The 17,541-nt window shown below is 42.0% G+C and overlaps 2 protein-coding genes across 3 annotated transcripts; both read left to right on the forward strand.

Annotated features, from left to right (window-relative positions):
- Positions 1 to 68: 68 nt before the first annotated feature.
- LOC143323415 (dicarboxylate carrier UCP2-like) lies at positions 69 to 4,535 on the forward strand. The gene is made up of 6 exons (XM_076735250.1): positions 69 to 682; positions 1,312 to 1,519; positions 2,134 to 2,337; positions 3,304 to 3,405; positions 3,552 to 3,732; positions 3,816 to 4,535. The coding sequence occupies exons 1-6, from the start codon at positions 557 to 559 to the stop codon at positions 3,910 to 3,912; spliced, it is 918 nt and encodes a 305-aa protein (XP_076591365.1). The 5' UTR covers positions 69 to 556; the 3' UTR covers positions 3,913 to 4,535.
- Positions 4,536 to 9,270: 4,735 nt separating this feature from the next.
- On the forward strand, positions 9,271 to 16,399 carry camkk1b (calcium/calmodulin-dependent protein kinase kinase 1, alpha b). Of its 2 annotated transcripts, XM_076736061.1 has the most exons (17): positions 9,271 to 9,384; positions 10,401 to 10,727; positions 10,829 to 10,876; positions 10,969 to 11,022; positions 11,101 to 11,152; positions 11,283 to 11,410; positions 11,482 to 11,518; positions 11,613 to 11,634; positions 11,748 to 11,836; positions 11,933 to 12,132; positions 12,296 to 12,349; positions 12,431 to 12,504; positions 12,624 to 12,711; positions 12,805 to 12,933; positions 13,333 to 13,436; positions 15,196 to 15,246; positions 15,603 to 16,399. In XM_076736061.1, exons 2-17 carry the CDS (start codon positions 10,473 to 10,475, stop codon positions 15,682 to 15,684), a joined length of 1,467 nt encoding a protein of 488 aa, XP_076592176.1. In that variant the 5' UTR covers positions 9,271 to 9,384; positions 10,401 to 10,472; the 3' UTR covers positions 15,685 to 16,399. The 2 variants fall into 2 exon arrangements, with proteins under 2 accessions (XP_076592176.1, XP_076592177.1); XM_076736062.1 differs by lacking the exon at positions 15,196 to 15,246.
- The last annotated feature ends 1,142 nt before the right edge of the window (positions 16,400 to 17,541 follow it).

A 17,541-nucleotide genomic window follows, 5' to 3' on the forward strand; every position in this document is an offset into this window, starting at 1 on the left:
ATGTCAGAGTTGTAGCTGAAAAAGTATAAACACAACATAACGTTATCAAAGGGATGTTTTTCTAAATTAGTGCACGGGACTTTACGACTGGCGCTTGTGGTTTGAACAGCAAATGACTCGTCAGCCACAAAGACTTCCTGGTATGTGGTGCGTCTGGATCGCATGCGAGGCTGAGCAGCCTCCTTTTAAAAAGTCAACAAGTGTGCCGGAGAGGCGCAGTGTGAGCCAGTGGCGCTCGCGCTGCGGCTGTGCGCGCTGCTGTGCGGCTGTTTGAGGACTCCGACTTTTGTATTTATTACTTTTTTTTGTTTTTTTTTTTCATTTCAATGCTAATGGGCAACAACAGGACTTCAAAAAAGAAGAAACTTTTCAACACCTGAAACTTGACGTTGGCTGGATGTGCCATGAAGGGACATGTGACCAGTCTGCTCGGGCGGTTCAATCGTGGGACATAGTCCTTAAATGCCGACGCGGAACAGAAGCTGCTGTGCGTCTTTCTGGTTGATGGGCTCCGTGTTATTGTTGATCAGATCTCGCTGATCCTCAGTCGTTGACCATGGTCGGTGGAGGGGCTGCGGATCTGGTCCCATCAGCTCCTGTCAAGGTGTTTTCAGCTGGAGCAGCTGGCTGTGTGGCCGACCTGGTCACCTTCCCGCTGGACACAGCCAAAGTCAGACTGCAGGTGAGGACCAGCGACTGTACGCACAGGCGGTGGTGAGGACGCACTGCTTGATGCCAGGATGTTAGAAATAAACCCCCAGACAATCCCCTGGGGGATATTTGTGATGAGCCAGTGACATCTCATAATTTTCATTCTTTCTATGAATTTAACTTTTTAGTTACATCTTATTTTATGTAATCTCCCTACATGATGCTTTACAAAGCATTTTAAACCATGCCAGGATCAAATTCTGGTGTAGAAATACTACATTTCAAATTATAGTTTAATCTGTGAATATGACTCCAGGATCAGCTTTACAAAGACCCCCACCTTTTATTTATGTGTAATTGCCCAGAAACAGTGGTACTGACGCTGCTTCTTGCATTGTTTTTCAGTAGGTTGCATCCCTGGCACTGAGCAGGAGGAACATCTTAACCCACTTAAGTGCATGTTGCTACATGTCACAGATGAAACACTTGTAAATAATGAGAAGGAAATCGGCTTCTGAACTCGTTATAAGACTGATTTGGTTGTTACAGCATGTCTAAATGCACATTTCTTCCAGACTGTTCACGTTCTTTTTAAAAACATCTTCAGTGGCCGATGAGGGAATTAAGACATGTTTTTGTGCGTTTTTTGTTTTACTTTAGATTCAAGGTGAATCCAAATCCCTGCTGGAAGGCCAGAGGGCGAGATACAGAGGTGTGTTTGGCACCATCATCACCATGGTGAAGACCGAGGGCCCGAGGAGTCTGTACAGCGGGCTGGTGGCAGGACTGCACAGACAGATGAGCTTCGCCTCGGTCCGCATCGGCCTGTATGACACCATGAAGCAGTTCTACACCAGAGGCTCAGAGAGTATGTCAGCAAACGTGTCTACAGACAGTCGAGCAGCAGAGAGACTGAAATCTGATGTGCAGTTGCAAACATGCACGCAAGAGTTGAGGTGTGGCAGGTCAGGCTGGGTCCTCACAGCACCTTGAATATACTTAAAACTATTAGCATGAAAATAAATATGATCACAGCAGACACACTGCACTGAGCGGGTTGAAGGAGGCTTATGGCACCGTTTGAACGCACATCAGGAAATATTACTTACATTGTTGACAAAGTAAAAGAATCACAGTGATAAAGCTGCAAAGTTAGCGTTGAACACTTTGAATGCCAGAGTCAAAATGCAAAGCGCTCCATTGTCTGAACTGGTTTTGACAGAGAGCAGCTCCAGGATATAGGGCACAGGGCAGATTCCTCTTTCAGGGAGCAGATCTGTGTTTATGCCAGAGGCCTAACAGATATGAAAGCCAGCTCCACAGCCAGTTTTCTACGTTTGTGTCGACTCAGTTATATATATACATATTATCTACTCATTATCTGCTGTCATCGTGATCAAAGCTGCATCTCTGTTCAGTCTCACGGTCTTAACGTGTTTGGGGCATCACATCAAAGAAGTGTCTCGTATGCATTGCCTGTAGATGCAGGGATCGGGACTCGGCTGCTGGCGGGCTGCACCACAGGGGCGATGGCGGTGACCCTCGCTCAGCCCACCGATGTGGTCAAAGTCAGGTTCCAGGCTCAGGTCCGCCTGCCTGAGAGCGGCTCTGTGAAGAGGTACAGCAGCACGATCGACGCCTACAAGACCATAGCCAGGGATGAGGGCCTTAAAGGGCTCTGGAAAGGTAAACTCAAACGGGGAAATAAATTAGTGACATTTGTTATTATTTCTGTGGTAAACCCCCATTAATAAGTAGTACTTTAGTGTATTAGAAGTATAAGTATAGAAAAGTCATTACACTTTTACTCTTTGTGCCTAATTTAAAGTGTGTTTGACGTATACTTTTAAAAAGTGCACTTCTAAATAGATGTCATTAAGTTCTACTTAACTTTATTAGAAATGATACTTTAAGTGGTATTTCAAAGTAAAAGTGTGCTTTATCGTAAATGTATTAGAAATTGTACTTAAGTATGCGTAAGTAAAAAGTGCACTAAGTGACAAATACTTGTAATAGTAATAAAGTGTACTTATGAAAAGTGTACTTATTTTCAGTTCCTTTGTAATATATTATTAGTGCGCTTAATTAAAGTGTACTTTAATTTCACTTTTTTAAGTGTATTGAAGATTATTTCCAACACATTGGTGATAATACAGTTGTACTGCAATGCATTGTGAATGCTCATGAATCCTGATTTTCACTGGTGTACTTCAGTACACTTTAAGTTTGAAAAAAGTGTAAATTTAGCAACTATTTACACTTCAAGTATTACTCAAATGTCACTCAAGGACAACTTCAGTGCACTTAACGACGCCTCAAGGCAACACAAATAGCACAAAGTGTACTCAGAGCATTCTTCAATGTGATATTTTTTCACTTTGGAAGTCAGAAATCTGTAAATGGTGAGCAGCTGTGTAGTGATTTTTACAGAGTCTACGTTTTACAAAGTTAATCTGTGTGAGTTATATTTATTACATGTTTTGTTTATGGGCATTGTGGGTAATGTAGGCGCAGAGTTCTGATGAAGAAGAAGAATGCAAGGAGTAAACAGATGATATCTTTGGTTCCACCGCTTCCACTTTTTTGTGCCGTGCTCTTTTAAAGCGCCTCAGGTTGAATTTTATTGTTTATTAAGCTGCTCTGACTTTTCAGGTTGTCTGCCAAACATCGCCCGAAACTCCATCGTAAACTGCTCCGAGCTGGTGACTTATGACATCATCAAAGAGCTCATCCTGAGGAACAAGCTGATGACAGGCAAGCACAAACACTTCGGATGGAGCCCTCCACGTTTCAGGCTCTTCCTCTCGCCTCTTTATTGTTCCTGGTTTTTAAACATAGTCTTCCTCGTGGCCTTTAACCCTCAGGCCCTTCTAGTAAAGCAAACATTTTCTTTCCACCAGACAACGTGCCGTGTCACTTCACAGCAGCCTTCGCAGCAGGTTTCTGCACCACCATCGTGGCATCTCCAGTGGATGTGGTGAAGACGCGCTTCATGAATTCAGTGCCTGGGCAGTACGGCGGCGCTATGAACTGTGCCATAACCATGCTGGTTAAAGAGGGACCCACAGCTTTCTATAAGGGGTATGTAGTGCGAGCAAGTGAGAATCATTGAAAAAGCAAAAACTAAATGACAGTTTTTCTTGATTGATGTTCTTTTTTTCTAGCTTTATGCCTTCGTTTCTCCGTCTGGGGTCCTGGAACATTGTGATGTTTGTGAGCTACGAGCAGATTAAAAGGGCCGTGGTTAGACTCCAGCTCTGATCTGGCTGACAGCTGGTTTGGGCTGGATGGATGTTGTTGTCGCGGCAAAGCAGAGACCACGTGCACCGAGCAGCACGTGCTTCAGAGAGACAGTGTTATGATGACCGCTGCTGCTGGTCCAGACCTGTTCTTCCTCAGGGATAAAACTGCAAGGCATTTCTAGAATAGACCTTTTCCACTGTTCTTTTCTTCTGAGTTTCCACAGAAGACATTTTGACATGACAGAGCAGGAAAAGCACAGGTGTGAATAATAGAGCTAATTAGGCTGGATACCATTTAGCAGCATCAGTTTCTGGGACATATTTATTTATTTGGACATTCACAGCGGTAGCAACTACACTTCCTGGGGCCCACACAAGTGAACGTCACATCACGGTGTAAAACAGTTATGGAATTAAAAATCCATGTTGAAAAATACAAAAACCAACCCAAACAATCAATGAATGAAACAGGAAGTGAAAAACAACCTCTTGGTGCAGAGTGCAGGTTCCTTCCTGTCACGCTGTTTACGGTGACTTTTTGGTTTTCTGGATCGTCTTCTTTGGGTTTTGTATTTCACGTCTGGTTTCAGGTGGACATTTGCTGCTTTCATGATCACTTGAAAAAATTTAGTCTCTCATGAATTTTTAGTGATTAGGGTGCAATTAACTGTTAATTTGCATTATGGTTTAATCTTCTAATTTTATTATTATATTTAAGATTTTTTTTTAGTCTTTTGGTCTTTAAATTGTCAGAGTCTGGAGAAAGAAGTTCATCACACTGTCATCAAATCTCTCGTTTTGTCTGACTCACACTCCTAAACTCCAAAATATTCAATTTACTGCCCAATAAGACTGGAAATGTGCAATCTTTGGCATTTTTTTTGTGATTTTCTATCAGTTTCTGTAAGTTGATTAATCAACTTCTCATTTCATCTCGATTAGGAATGAGCCAAAGTTTTATATGAAATCATATAAATACCACAAATTTATCTACTATATATTTGAAAGAATGGAATACATCAAAAATATCCCTGAATGCTTTTTGTCTAAAGTCCAATTGAAAGGACCCTGACCCACATTCATGCACGATGGGCCCCACCAAGTGTCACTCCATACCTGCAGCACTACCGGATGCTGTTATAGATACTCTACTGTATAATCCCCTTTACATGTGACCATTCAGGGGAACAATGCGAAGATAAAACCACCTCTGAACTGTGAGATACGAGTCAATACTGACAGCCAATGAAAATGCTTTTCAGACATGACTCAGGCTTTTTTCTAACAGCTGTGTTTACATAAAGTGGTTTTAATATGTGCTGCCATATTTTTAGAATATGGCTCAATATTTCATGTTGTACACAGAAATTAAACAGAATGGCATATCAGATGTGTTATGCTTCTCAATAAGGATTGTCTTTGTGTCTTTGTTGTGTCTTTTTACATATGTGTTGAAATCTAAACTCTGTGCATACTGAGCTCATTTATTTTCTGTTTTCCACATATTTCTGTGCAAAAATAAGCAGGTTCTCCATCAAAAGCTGCAGAGACGTGGAGGTGAAAGAGGTGAAAAGCACAAAACAAGCAGCTGACAGACAAGAAAATTGCCCAATTTGAGTGTTGTGGGACAAAAGAGGCTGCTGACAAAGATGTAACTGAAGTCTGTGGTGTAACAAAAGCCTTTGAATGTGCTCCACCTTGCTAATCATCTCCTGTAGTGCCAGTGAGGTTTCTCCATGGTTGAATTAGTATGGCAAGCTGGACTGGGCCATATGGCACCCTGGCTAACCCTCTCGAGTGTTTAGATGAGTTAATGGAGGGGAGAAACAAAGATCCTGTGATGAGTTCTACAAGATTACCCTTGGCTGTTCATGAAAAGGTGTACTGGTAAATGTTAGGATGAAGAGAGGTGAGTGCGCGCTTAAAGTAAATAAAGTGTTGTCCTTTGCTGACCTTGGCAGGAGTCTCTGCACGCAGACCATCAGAGGTGTCGAGTGTCGGTGAGCCGTTCAAGTTCACTGAACCAGCTGTTCACTATTTTTCTCACTGAAGGAGACACAGACATGTTCTCACCAGACATGATGACACGCATGTTTTCCTTTTGTGCAATCAGCTGGTTAAAATGGGTGTTGTTCAGTGTTACCACAGTCTTCTGGCATCAGACGTGAGGTGTGTTCAGTGTAACAGACAATCACAGATATCTTTAGGTGTGGTTTTATTTATTTAATATTCCTTCAGAATCTGTCTCTGTGTGGTGTTGGAAGACTTTTGGAAAATGCAGGAAATTGCATATGGACAATTTTAAAGGGGCAACTCTGAAGGTTAAAGAGCTTTCATAGGATTATTTATGGGATGGTGTTCCTCACTCAAAAGGCTCTCATCAGGAAAATCCAACCCAGCTGCTAATATAATACCTGAAGTTTAGGCATATAAACGTGTTTTTATACACTACAAAATACTGCAAACTTCTCTTCTTCTTCACCGTTTATTAATGTTCTCGTCACACAGACAGCTGTTGAACAACTTTGCCTCAATAACAAAACTCAAACATAGAAAAGTTATGACTCAGATCAGGAAATATCCTTATAAATAAAAATTTAAAGCAGTTTTCAGTACTTGATGCAGAAACACACAAACATGGATCTGAGCCTGGATCAGGTTCATTGTGGTCCTTGTTGATGCCTCCTCTGCTGCACCTTCAGCGGCTGAAGACGGAGGGGTCTCGCAGGCCATTTGGGGCCCCGTCCATGCGCTCCTGCACGCAGGGACTCGTTGTAATCATGACAGAATGTCAAGTGATGTAGATACTGACCGGTGTTTGCGTGGCTACCAAAGGGCAGCAGGAACGGAGGGTGGCAGCAGGCAGGTAGAACCACGGCTGTGGTGAGACTGCAGACCGGGGGGCAGGTGTTCTGCATCTGCTCAGGGAAAACAGCTGAGAAATGCTGAGCGTCAGGGTGAATCTCACCGAGCCTTTGTGTCGATCTGAGTGGGGTCACTTCCTGCAGTTTCTTCATCAGGATCAAGCGGGTGTGTTGCAGTTTCCGCGAGCTAAAAAACGAATCCAAGAAATCTGCCAGCGGCATTTTCCCCTCCGCAAACCTCTGAAACAGCAGCTGTGAGGAGAAACGTGTCATTATTTTCAAAATCACACACAATGCATGTTATGTTACACCAGATTAGACCTTTTCTTTTCTCCTACAACAGCCTGAACCTTTGAGCAGATTGGTTTTCTTAACTGTGACTAAACCAGGCTGACATGTATTATTCCTCTGCTTATCTCTTCTGTTAAGCAGCTGTTTCTCCCACAGGTCTGACTTTCCCACTGTCCTCCAGGCCTTTTTTTCATAAGAGAGGTGCAAGACTATCTAATCATATACATATTACCCTAAAATACTTCAAGTTAATATAGTTAACATGTGAAATGTGTAAGCAGCTTGTTTCATATTTATGAGACACAGCCATCATTATATAAAGTGTATTTAGCGAAGGGAAACATTAGCTTGCTCATTTAGCTGCAAATCTGTTCAGTGTATTAGACTAAGATCATTTGTTAAGCACCGTCTCCTTGTCTGCTGTGTGCTGAAGCAAATGATTAACAAGGCAACTGAATATATGCTGTATTTTAAAACTCTGGTATTTGTTATATGTTTACCTCACACTCCTCCTCTCCATGATTGATCTTCTTCAGGAGACACCACCGAGCGTGATGCACACTGTGTTTTTCTGCTGTGAAACACAATTGGCGCATGTAGGAAACGTGAATGGAGTTAATGCAGCCTGATGAAACACAGAATATGTTTCAGAACTCACCAAGTTGCTCTTGTTTGGCCTGGATGAGGCCTCTCAGTTTTTCCAGTTCCTTGTACTTCACTGCAAGTAGCAGCTTGGCATTTCTAAATGTGGGTTTTTGAGAAAGACTGACTTTGGCCATTTTTTGATTTGAAGCCAACATCTTCTCTGCAGCCCTCTGCAGCCCCTGAAACTGGAAATGACCACATTCAAGAAACAGTCACTCCAGAGAGTTTGCTAGAAGAAGAAGAAGTTGTATTATCTACATAATATATGCAAAATAGTTTTGGTCTGCCATCCAATTTATCAGTGTTACACATGCAGCATCACTGAACGTGGAACTGGTGTAATGTCAGACTCACCTTCTCACTGCACCTGATGATGTGATTTATTTTGTCTTCATCATCCAGCAGCTCTCGCAGCTCTCTGGTCCTCAGAGCACCAAACTGCACCGACAGAGACATGCTGACACTGGATGTCCTCTGCTTCATCAAACTTTGCTGCCTGTGTGCTCCTGATGTGTCCTGCGGGGGCGCAATGCGAGCTGCTAATGCTGCATTCACGGACTGTGGGAAAACTATACGACTGTTTGGTACGAAAAACACAATTTAGATGTTTTACGTATACTTATATTTTCTGTGTGTTTCCGAGATATAAATAAAGGAAAATTGAAGATGACTTTATCAGCTGTATTGATGAATTAATTCACATTAAGTTTATTTGCAATTAGCAATAATGAATAATGGCATCACCAGAATGTCATTGTTTGTAGTCACACGCTGTAACAATCGGTTGCTTTTATGTTGTATAGTTAAAATGTAAATTAGTTTGTTCACAATGTCTTTATGATACCATGGGCTCTGTATGTAGGCTAGAAATGTTCAGAATTCCCAGGTGACTTGAAACCCTCATTTAATACTAGGATTGTAGTGATGTCTTGAAGACTTGAACAGCCCAGAATTAAACTATTACGTAATGTAATTTCTTCCTGTATACTGACACACAATTTAATTTAGGTTCCTGCAGATCCACTGTAAGTGTCAACAGACGATGGTGGCCCTGAAGGTCAAAACACAAGAACATTTCAGAAGACAACATGCTTGTATGTTTTACAGTCTCTCAGTCCTGTTCCTCTTTCTATGTAATCAAAACATTTCATTCTCATCATGTTAACTGATTAAAAAATGACAAGATTTCCACTCTGTTTGTGAAGAAATATGTCTGCAGTGCAGAGTTAAATATTGAATAATATACAAATAACACCAAGTATACCAAGTATTCTTACTATATAAAATATAACAATGTACTTTTTATATTAATGTCATATGTGAGAATAACATGTGAAATGCAGTACAGTCTTATATTTCTGTAAGTATTCTATTAAAAACAATGCAGACTCTTTAGATTCTTCCATACTGACAAAATATTATTGACATCCCGTCACTGTGGGCTTTCACCATGTGTGTATCTCCTGATGTCACCACAGGCTGCACTTCAGGTGTTCGCTGCCGGCCGGCCTCAGAATAACTCAGCTATATGCAGCCTCAGTTAATCCTTAAGACGAGCCGCAGAGCTCCCTGCCTGCTCGTCAGTGAAAGTCCTGCACTCACTGAGACACAGAGGACTTTCCCCTCCTGAGAGCAGCAGGACAACATGCAGATTAACCTCAGCAGCCCTCAGCACAGGACACCTCCACTGTGTGAGTATATAATTTGCCTCATATTTGATCTTACACAGTATTTTTTACTAGTGTGTTACATACATGTGTTAAAGGAGATTCAGGTGAGTGTGAGGCTTTTGCTGTATATCAGTAGCTCTTGTTTAGAATTTTTAGTGAGTAAGTTTTAATGCTTTACATGTTGCAAAAGTGTAGATATGAAGAAATATGTGTAGACACTATGACAGTCTTGTGCATTGTGTAAGTATTGTGAATTGACTTGCCTGTTAAAGCTCTCTGCTTTGTTGCATAAGAAGCTTTTCAGTTCTCCGTATTGTATTTTAAGCAACAGCGAGTTGTGCTCATCAGGAGACGACTCTTATCTGTTGCCAATCTGTGGTTTCCTGTATCTTATGTTACCCACAATTCTGATCTGAGGCTTCTGTTAAAGGAGTACAAGAAAGCAATAGTCTGACTGCTTTCAGGTTTGGGCGCTGAACAATAATTCATGCAGATATTTATGATCATGGTACAACGAGCGACTGCCTCTAGTACTGCTGTTTAAATGAAAAGGTTAAAGGTGACAGGGCGTCACTCAGAGAAATTATTGCACATTCTAAATTATTATAAAGTGGAAATGAATAGATTTCTGAGGATTGTATTGGCACTAATTTACAGGTTCAGTTAGAGGAAGCTGAGATATGAATTAAGGAGAATGTTATTCTGCCATGCTAGCCGTGATTTCAAGTCATTTCAGCTGCAAATTCTTTATAGCCTGCACTGCCAGAGACTTCCTGTAGAGCATCATTTCCTCCTATTCATGCAAGTTTTGAGGATTAACTTGCAGAGAGATGAAACTCTCTTATGTCCATGTTCACTGAAATATTTAATTTGCCTGTTACATTTCTGTACAACTGCAAGCAGGGAGTGTTTGGGTGGTGTTCAATGCATTCCAAGATGTGAGAATGAAGAGCTTTGCATCAGCATGTGTTACTGCTGGAGACTCAAACCTCTGGAGTGTGTGTGTGATTTTGTCCCTCTCCATTGTTGCCTTTCAGTGCAGTGATGCATCCTCCGGTGCTTCTACCAGGCTGGGACTTTCAGCTGTGAGCGAAACACAACTAACCATCATGAGCGCCGACACCGTCTGCAGGCCGGAGCTCGACTCTGAGCACCACGGCGAGCTGGCCGACTTGGTAGCAGCCATGAACGTGACCGGCAACCGCCTGACCCCACCTAATGGCTACAGGTCCGGTCCCCCGAGGACCACCGGCTCTCACAGGGCTCGACTCTCAGACAGGAAGCTGTCGCTGCAGGAGAGGGGGACCCGCATGGCCCGCCAGCCCACCATCGAGACCAAACGTGTGTCCATCACAGATGCTGATGTGAGGAAACCTGAACTGCAGAAATGTTAGATTTTTTACTTAATTCAACATGTTTTTAGTGAGATCATGTAATGATTAAACTCTCTTTTTATTTGCTGTAGGACTGTGTGCAGCTCAACCAGTATAAGTTGAACAAAGAGATCGGAAAGGTGATTGAGCGGTTCACTACATGAGCAAGCTGAAATAGGAAAGCTGAGATGGATTTCTAAGGCTGTTTACCTTTGTTTTTTCTGCACCCCAGGGTTCATACGGAGTGGTCAGACTAGCTTATAATGAAGATTCTGAACAGTACTATGTAAGTTGGAGCTTACAAATTGTGCATTTATAGTCAAAGTGTTTGCATGACCATCAGTTGCTTTATCTCTTTCTTCAGGCGATGAAAGTTGTTTCAAAGAAGAGGCTGATGAGGCAGTGTGGATTTTTGCGTGAGTGAAAAAACATTCAAATGTTCAATGAGTATTTCCTGAGGTGTTGGTGGTGATTTGTTCTGTTTTTTGTTTTTTTTGTGTGTGTGTGTGTGTGTGTGTGTGTGTGTGTGTTTGTGCGTCATTCCAGGCCGCCTGCCTCCTCAAGGATCGCAGCAGGATCTGTACCCCAAAGCCATGTTGCCTCTGGATAAAGTGTACAAAGAGATCGCCATCCTGAAGAAACTGGACCATCATAATGTTGTTAAACTAGTGGAGGTCAGTCAGATAAATAGCAGGTTTAAATAGCAGTTCAAACAGTGCAGGGTCTGAATCAACATGTCTTGCAGGTGCTGGATGATCCTGATGAAGACGGACTTCACATGGGTAGGAGCTCATTCATCCCTTTGAGTTTGAATTTAGCACTTAAGTGTCAATACAAACTGGGGGCAGCATTAAATTCTGATTGTTTGTCCTCAAGCCTTCGAATTGATGACAAAAGGGTATGTTTTTTGTCAATTTAGGTATTCTGTCACATTCCCAAACGGTGATAGTTTGGTTTTTAAATTGAGCTCTAAGGTAAAACCTACATGTCTCTCCTTCTCATGTGGGTCAGCCCGGTGATGGAGGTGCCTACAGACGAGCCTTTCACAGAGGAGCAGGCTTGCTTTTACTTCAGAGACGTCGTCCTGGGAATTGAGTACTGTAAGTTAGGATTTATATAATATAATATAAATATTCAATAGAGAGTAAAATGATGTTCCAACATGTGGACTTCTGTGCTCCCTCTGCATTGTCCAGTGCACTACCACAAGATCATCCACAGGGACATCAAACCCTCCAACCTGCTGCTGGGGGATGACGGTCACGTCAAGATCGCAGACTTTGGAGTCAGCAACGAGTTCGAGGGGACAGACGCCCTCCTGTCGAGCACGGCGGGCACGCCGGCCTTCATGGCGCCAGAAATGATGACCGAACACGAGGAGAGATTCAGCGGAAAGGTGAGACAAAAGTGCGCAGACAATGGTGATCACTGGAGCACAGACATTTTGGAAGTGACTCATCACATCAGACTGCTTAATTGTGAGAAATTATCAAGAAATTACGTCCAAACGCCTACAGAGAGCTGCTGAGCAATGATTAGGCCCTGTGTTTGTTTACCAGGCGTTAGACGTGTGGGCGATGGGAGTCACGCTGTACTGTTTCGTCTTTGGGAAGGTAAGAAAGTTCAGAGTAAAACACATATAGAATAAAAAGCCAGCTACATTTTAATCATCTCATTCGTCTGTCCTGTCCCAGTGCCCTTTTTATGATGAATACATTGTCCCTCTGCACAACAAGATCAAGAACAAACCTGTGGAGTTTCCAGAGATGTAAGCAAGCGAATAGCTAGCAGAGAAGCTAAAGATAATAATGACATTTTGTGGCATTGAGAGTGATAGCAGTCATTGGTCATGTTCCAGTTTCTGTAAAGCTGTGACTTCCTTCACAGGCCGTTGATAAGTAATGAACTGAAGGAGCTCATTGAGAGGATGCTGGATAAAAACCCGGAAACAAGAATAACCATCCCTGAAATTAAGGTGACCGGAAAAGAAAAACTACTATTATATAAAAGGAGATATGCTCACTACCGGTTTGTGTTGCTTCTTCATAATGATGGCGTGTTGTTACAGCTCCATCCCTGGGTGACGGAGAACGGCTCCAATCCTCTCCCTCTGGAGGAGGAGCACTGCACGGCGGTGGAGGTCACTGAGGAGGAGGTGCAGAACAGCGTCAGACTTGTCACCAGCCTTTCCACAGTGGTGAGTCAGACGCTGCTCCCCCTCTGGTCACTTTTTAACACTGTGAGACCCAGACAGAGCTGCAATATTAACATTCAGCTGACGGCTTTCAATCCTTCTCCTCAAATCACGTTTCCTCTGTAGCCTTTAAGATATTAAGGGACAGTTCAGCTCCTAAAATCTCCTTCACTTACATGAAATCTCAGTCATTTACATCTACAAAACTATTGCGCTTGGATCTCAAGATACAGACAAAAAACGATCACATAGGGCATTTAGTTGCCTTAAAAGTTGGGAAATTTCAAAAAGAAAGTGTCATTTATGGGATTTTCGATGGGAATTCATGTAAAATACAGTTTAAAAGTGTATATTTTGGTGTGCTGCATTTTCACTGAGACGTCCCTGTGACGTCCACTGCAGATTCTGGTGAAGTCCATGCTGAGGAAGCGGTCTTTCAGTAATCCCTTTGAGTGTCAGGGCAGACGGGCGGAGAGGTCCATGTCTGCCCCTGGAGGTCTTCTTACGTAAGTAGCCTACTCTGCAAATCCTGCCTGCTCTGCTCTGCCAAACTGCCAGCTCTGCGATTAGGCCTCCAACATAACAAAGCAGCGAGCAGATGCTTGGATAAAAATAGATCAGTCAGTTTCATACTTTGTATGTTCAGGGTGTCTCTAACGCATTAAATATATTAGATCTACTATCATATCCAGACCATGACTCTGTGAGTTCTGACTAGCTCTTCTACTCTAGTTGTGTTGTTTTGGTCTTTAAATTAGCAGCACACTCAGGCAGATAAACCCATTTGTCCTCTCCTGATAAGCTAAATGGATGCTCCTGTGGCAGCAGTAATGTCTGCGCTGCTTTTGTTTCCATTAACAAGCTAGTCCTGTCTGTGGGGGGCCGCTGGCACAGCTAATTACACCTCCATGTGAAGAGATGTGGGGCTGCAGCTACATCCTCCTCCACACATGCCCAGGCACCACCAGCAGGAATACATCACTGCAGTCTCCCACACAGTGAAATCTGTGCAGATGTCTGCCCATCTGACACACGAGATGTGTAAATGGTCGAATGTGAGACACCAGCAGGTGTATTTGGGCTTAAAGAGTGGCTTGAACGGGATGCTGTAATTAAAGGTAAAGGTTTGACAGGCGTAGTTTGGCTCCACCGTTGGCTTAAAAAAGAAGATCAAAATGTCTTGATTTGATCTTCTTGGAGGGATGATGTATTGTGGCATTGTGTTCCAGAGATTTCATATTTCACCTCTCTGTCTACAGTAAGAGGAACTTATTATATTCAAATCTGATCTCAGGTCTGATTTTGTTTTGCAGAAGCTGGAGGTTGTCCTGTATGGAGACCCAAAGTGTTCAATGTTACATCAATATGAAATTATGAAGTGAATTAATAGTGTGAATTAGTCATTTAACCAAAAAAAATGGCAAAATGAAATTCTAAATGTTTCAAACTCAGCTTATTATTATAAAATTACTTATTTTGTATTATCTTATTTATGTATTTAATACTAAACTATTTTGTTTCTCCATACGCTCTCCAGCGTAAACCAGTTTTTCTTAGGTAAAATTACAAATTTCCTAGTGGTAGCTTGAAGAAATTTACACTTTGGGAAATGCATCTATTCACTTTATTGCATAGAGTCAGATGAGAAGATTGATATCACTCTTATATGTGTCCATTAAATACGAGGCTACAGCCAGCAGCCTGTTAGCTTAGCTTAGCATAAAGACTGGAAACAGGTGGAAACAGCTAGCCTGGTTCTCTTCATATGTAACAAAATCTGTCTCAGCACCTTCAATGCTTCCTTATTAACACATCATATCTCATTTGATTAATTTTGTAGAAGAACCAAACTGTCGAAACAATAATTTGTGTTTTTTAGCGCAGCACATGACCCCCAGTAAAAGCACAAATTGTTGTCTCTGCACTTTTGTTTTTGCATGAAATGAATCAAATGAAATGTGACATGTTAATCAGTGAGCTTTAGAGGTGCTAGCAGGTGGATTTTTTTATACCTTTGGATGCAGTGAGGCTAGCTATGTCCCCTTGTTTACAGTGTTTATGCTAAGCTAAGCTAACCGGCTACTGGTTGTGGCTTCATATTTACTGTCCAGATATAGAGATTTTTTTCTTATCTAACTCATGGCACAAAAGTCTGACTAAACCTTTAAATCGCTGCTCCTATAAAATCTGTGCTCATCATGAACTGTGTTGCAAACTAATACAGATATCAACTCTGGCCTCTTACATTACATCTCCTTCTTGCAGTGGTTCTTGGGGCTTATTGGGGTCCTCGCCTCAGCTTCATCCTTCCTTGAGGTAAATTTTGAAAAGCATGTAGGCCTGAGCTCATGCGCTTCATTCACAGCACAGCTCATCAGTTGTTTGTTCAGTCTTAAGAGGATTTTACAGAGACGAGACAACACAAGGCTCTCAATAACAAGCTGTACCCAAAATAAATGGGCACGCACCTGCGGTTGTTCAGTGCTTTGTGTTGGCTCTCCTGTATCTCTTGTGTCCTCTTGAGGTTCGTGTGGACAAAAAGTGATGAGCTGTGCTGTGGAGGACAAGTACTCTATGACATTTTAGTCTAGTGTTTCTCCCCCTTCTCCTCCTCCTCAATGCAATCTCACTCAGTACCTTCAACAACACGACTGAGCGTTTGTCATCTGCAGGAAAGTCAGCAATGAGGGGAGCAGGGACGGCGAGCTGGAGGATTTGTACGAAGACGACACGTTCACAGACTGCACAGATTAAACTGAAAGATGCACACAGATTAAAAAAACGTGCAGAAAGTTATTTGTTTTCTATCTTTCTTTATGTCAGTAATTCTCTCCTATTTTGACTTTTGCTTCCTGCTTCCTGTACTTACATGCTTTTCTCACTTTAGCGCGCAAGACTGTGGTAATTCAGCAATATATTGAAGGGAACCCTTTATATTAAGGTACACATATTCACCTTTAACTACTTGTTTATTAACTTTTCTATTAGTAATATTTATTAGCCATCATAAGGCACTCATTAATGCCTTATTCTGGTGATCAGAGTTATTAAAGGTTAGGGTTAGCTTATGTACAACAACATCCTTCCTTACTCTCAATAAGAAAGTAACATGGAGGGTATTGAGGGAAAACTTAATTAGTGGCCAAGCAGCTGCAGGCATGTTTTATCATGACTAATAAAGAGGCAATATGCTGCTAATATGCATGCTAAAGAGTAGCCAGTTCATGTAAATATGTGCACCTTAATATAAAGTGTTACCATATTGAATGTTATAAAGATAGATTCATGCACAAGTCAGGTTAGATTTAATTCTGTCTCTGTCTGCATGTTTGCTGTTTTGTCAATATTTCACAAATGGCTTGATTGATCTTGTTGCTTTGGATTGTTAAAAGAGTAAATATACTCTACAAAGAAGATATTTTTACATTTTCCTACAGCTGTTGAAGACAATAAACTTTCTAATTTTAAATGATGGCTGAGTTATTGCAGAAAGAGCCAGTGAAGTTTTTGTGTAAATGCAGCGTGTGGAACACACAGCACCGCAGCAGTCCTGTTGTGTCGACTGTGAAACACTAGATGGCAACCTTGTGACCACATGTGCATTGAAGCTTTGGCCTGTCCTCAAGCCTGTTTCAGTATCAGATGCACTCCATTCTCCAGACCAGTAGAGGGCAGCATTATGTTGCAAGTAAGGAGGTCAACAATAACCCAGGAGGGCCTGAGTTTGAGCCCTGGTTAACAGCAAACACCCGCCATGCTGAGGTGCCCTTGAGCAAGGCACTTCCAGCTCCAGTGATGCTGTTCTGACAAATTCCTCCTTTACAACACTCAAAAGATGTCACATAATCAAATCAGATTTTACCACCGTATTTATGACAAATTCTGGACATCATCTTGCAGCATTATGCTGCAGAGTCACATCTTCACCATAACAAACAAAGCACACATCAAAATGACCCCTCTGCCCTCATAATGCATGCAAGTGCACAGCTACGCAGCAAGCTAAACACACTTTCAATAAATGGTTGAAGACAGTGGGCTGCCTTTTAGGTTTTTACTGGAAGCAATTGTGAAGCTGTGAAGGACAATACATTCAGTGATAGCGGTTAGAAATCAGAAAATGATGAGATACCAAAAACAAAAAAGAGTTAAACAAAAAATAAGTGCCCTCTGTGATCCCTTTCCTGTGGAGAAAAGGTGTTAAAATGGCCTTCAAGTGGAGAAAATGTGATGCAGGTTCCCCTATGGGGCCCTTCTAGCAGAGAAAACATATTGAAGTGTCCTCTAGATGCCCCTCCAGTGGAGAAAACATGATTAAGTGCCTTCTCAGGTGTCCCTCCATTGAAGATGCTGCTATATATCAATCAAATATTACCCAGACCTTCTGTTTTGGGGGGTTCTATTACCCCATTAAAGAGCATCTTTCAGCATCTGTTCAGATATTTTCCTATCTCCCAGCACTGCGCTCATCTTTCCTTTAATTGGGCTGCAAAAATAGATGTTTCAGTTCTGAGGATAAGGAGGAGGCATGATGCTACAAAATGTAAAATCTCTGAGTAAGAGCGATCAGCGTGAACATCAGGTTCATCACATTGAGATGTGGGTACATCG

The sequence above is a fragment of the Chaetodon auriga genome, chromosome 7, assembly GCF_051107435.1.
Source record: "Chaetodon auriga isolate fChaAug3 chromosome 7, fChaAug3.hap1, whole genome shotgun sequence".
Lineage (NCBI taxonomy): Eukaryota > Metazoa > Chordata > Actinopteri > Chaetodontiformes > Chaetodontidae > Chaetodon > Chaetodon auriga.

Coding starts and splice junctions, on each gene's coding strand:
- LOC143323415 (XM_076735250.1), top strand. CDS start 557: ATGGTCGGTGGAGGGGCTGCGGATCTGGTCCCATCAGCTCCTGTCAAG. Junction 683..1,311: donor CAGCCAAAGTCAGACTGCAG/GTGAGGACCAGC, acceptor GTTTTACTTTAG/ATTCAAGGTGAATCCAAATC. Junction 1,520..2,133: donor CTACACCAGAGGCTCAGAGA/GTATGTCAGCAA, acceptor CATTGCCTGTAG/ATGCAGGGATCGGGACTCGG.
- camkk1b (XM_076736061.1), top strand. CDS start 10,473: ATGAGCGCCGACACCGTCTGCAGGCCGGAGCTCGACTCTGAGCACCAC. Junction 11,153..11,282: donor GAGGCAGTGTGGATTTTTGC/GTGAGTGAAAAA, acceptor GCGTCATTCCAG/GCCGCCTGCCTCCTCAAGGA. Junction 11,837..11,932: donor CGTCCTGGGAATTGAGTACT/GTAAGTTAGGAT, acceptor TGCATTGTCCAG/TGCACTACCACAAGATCATC.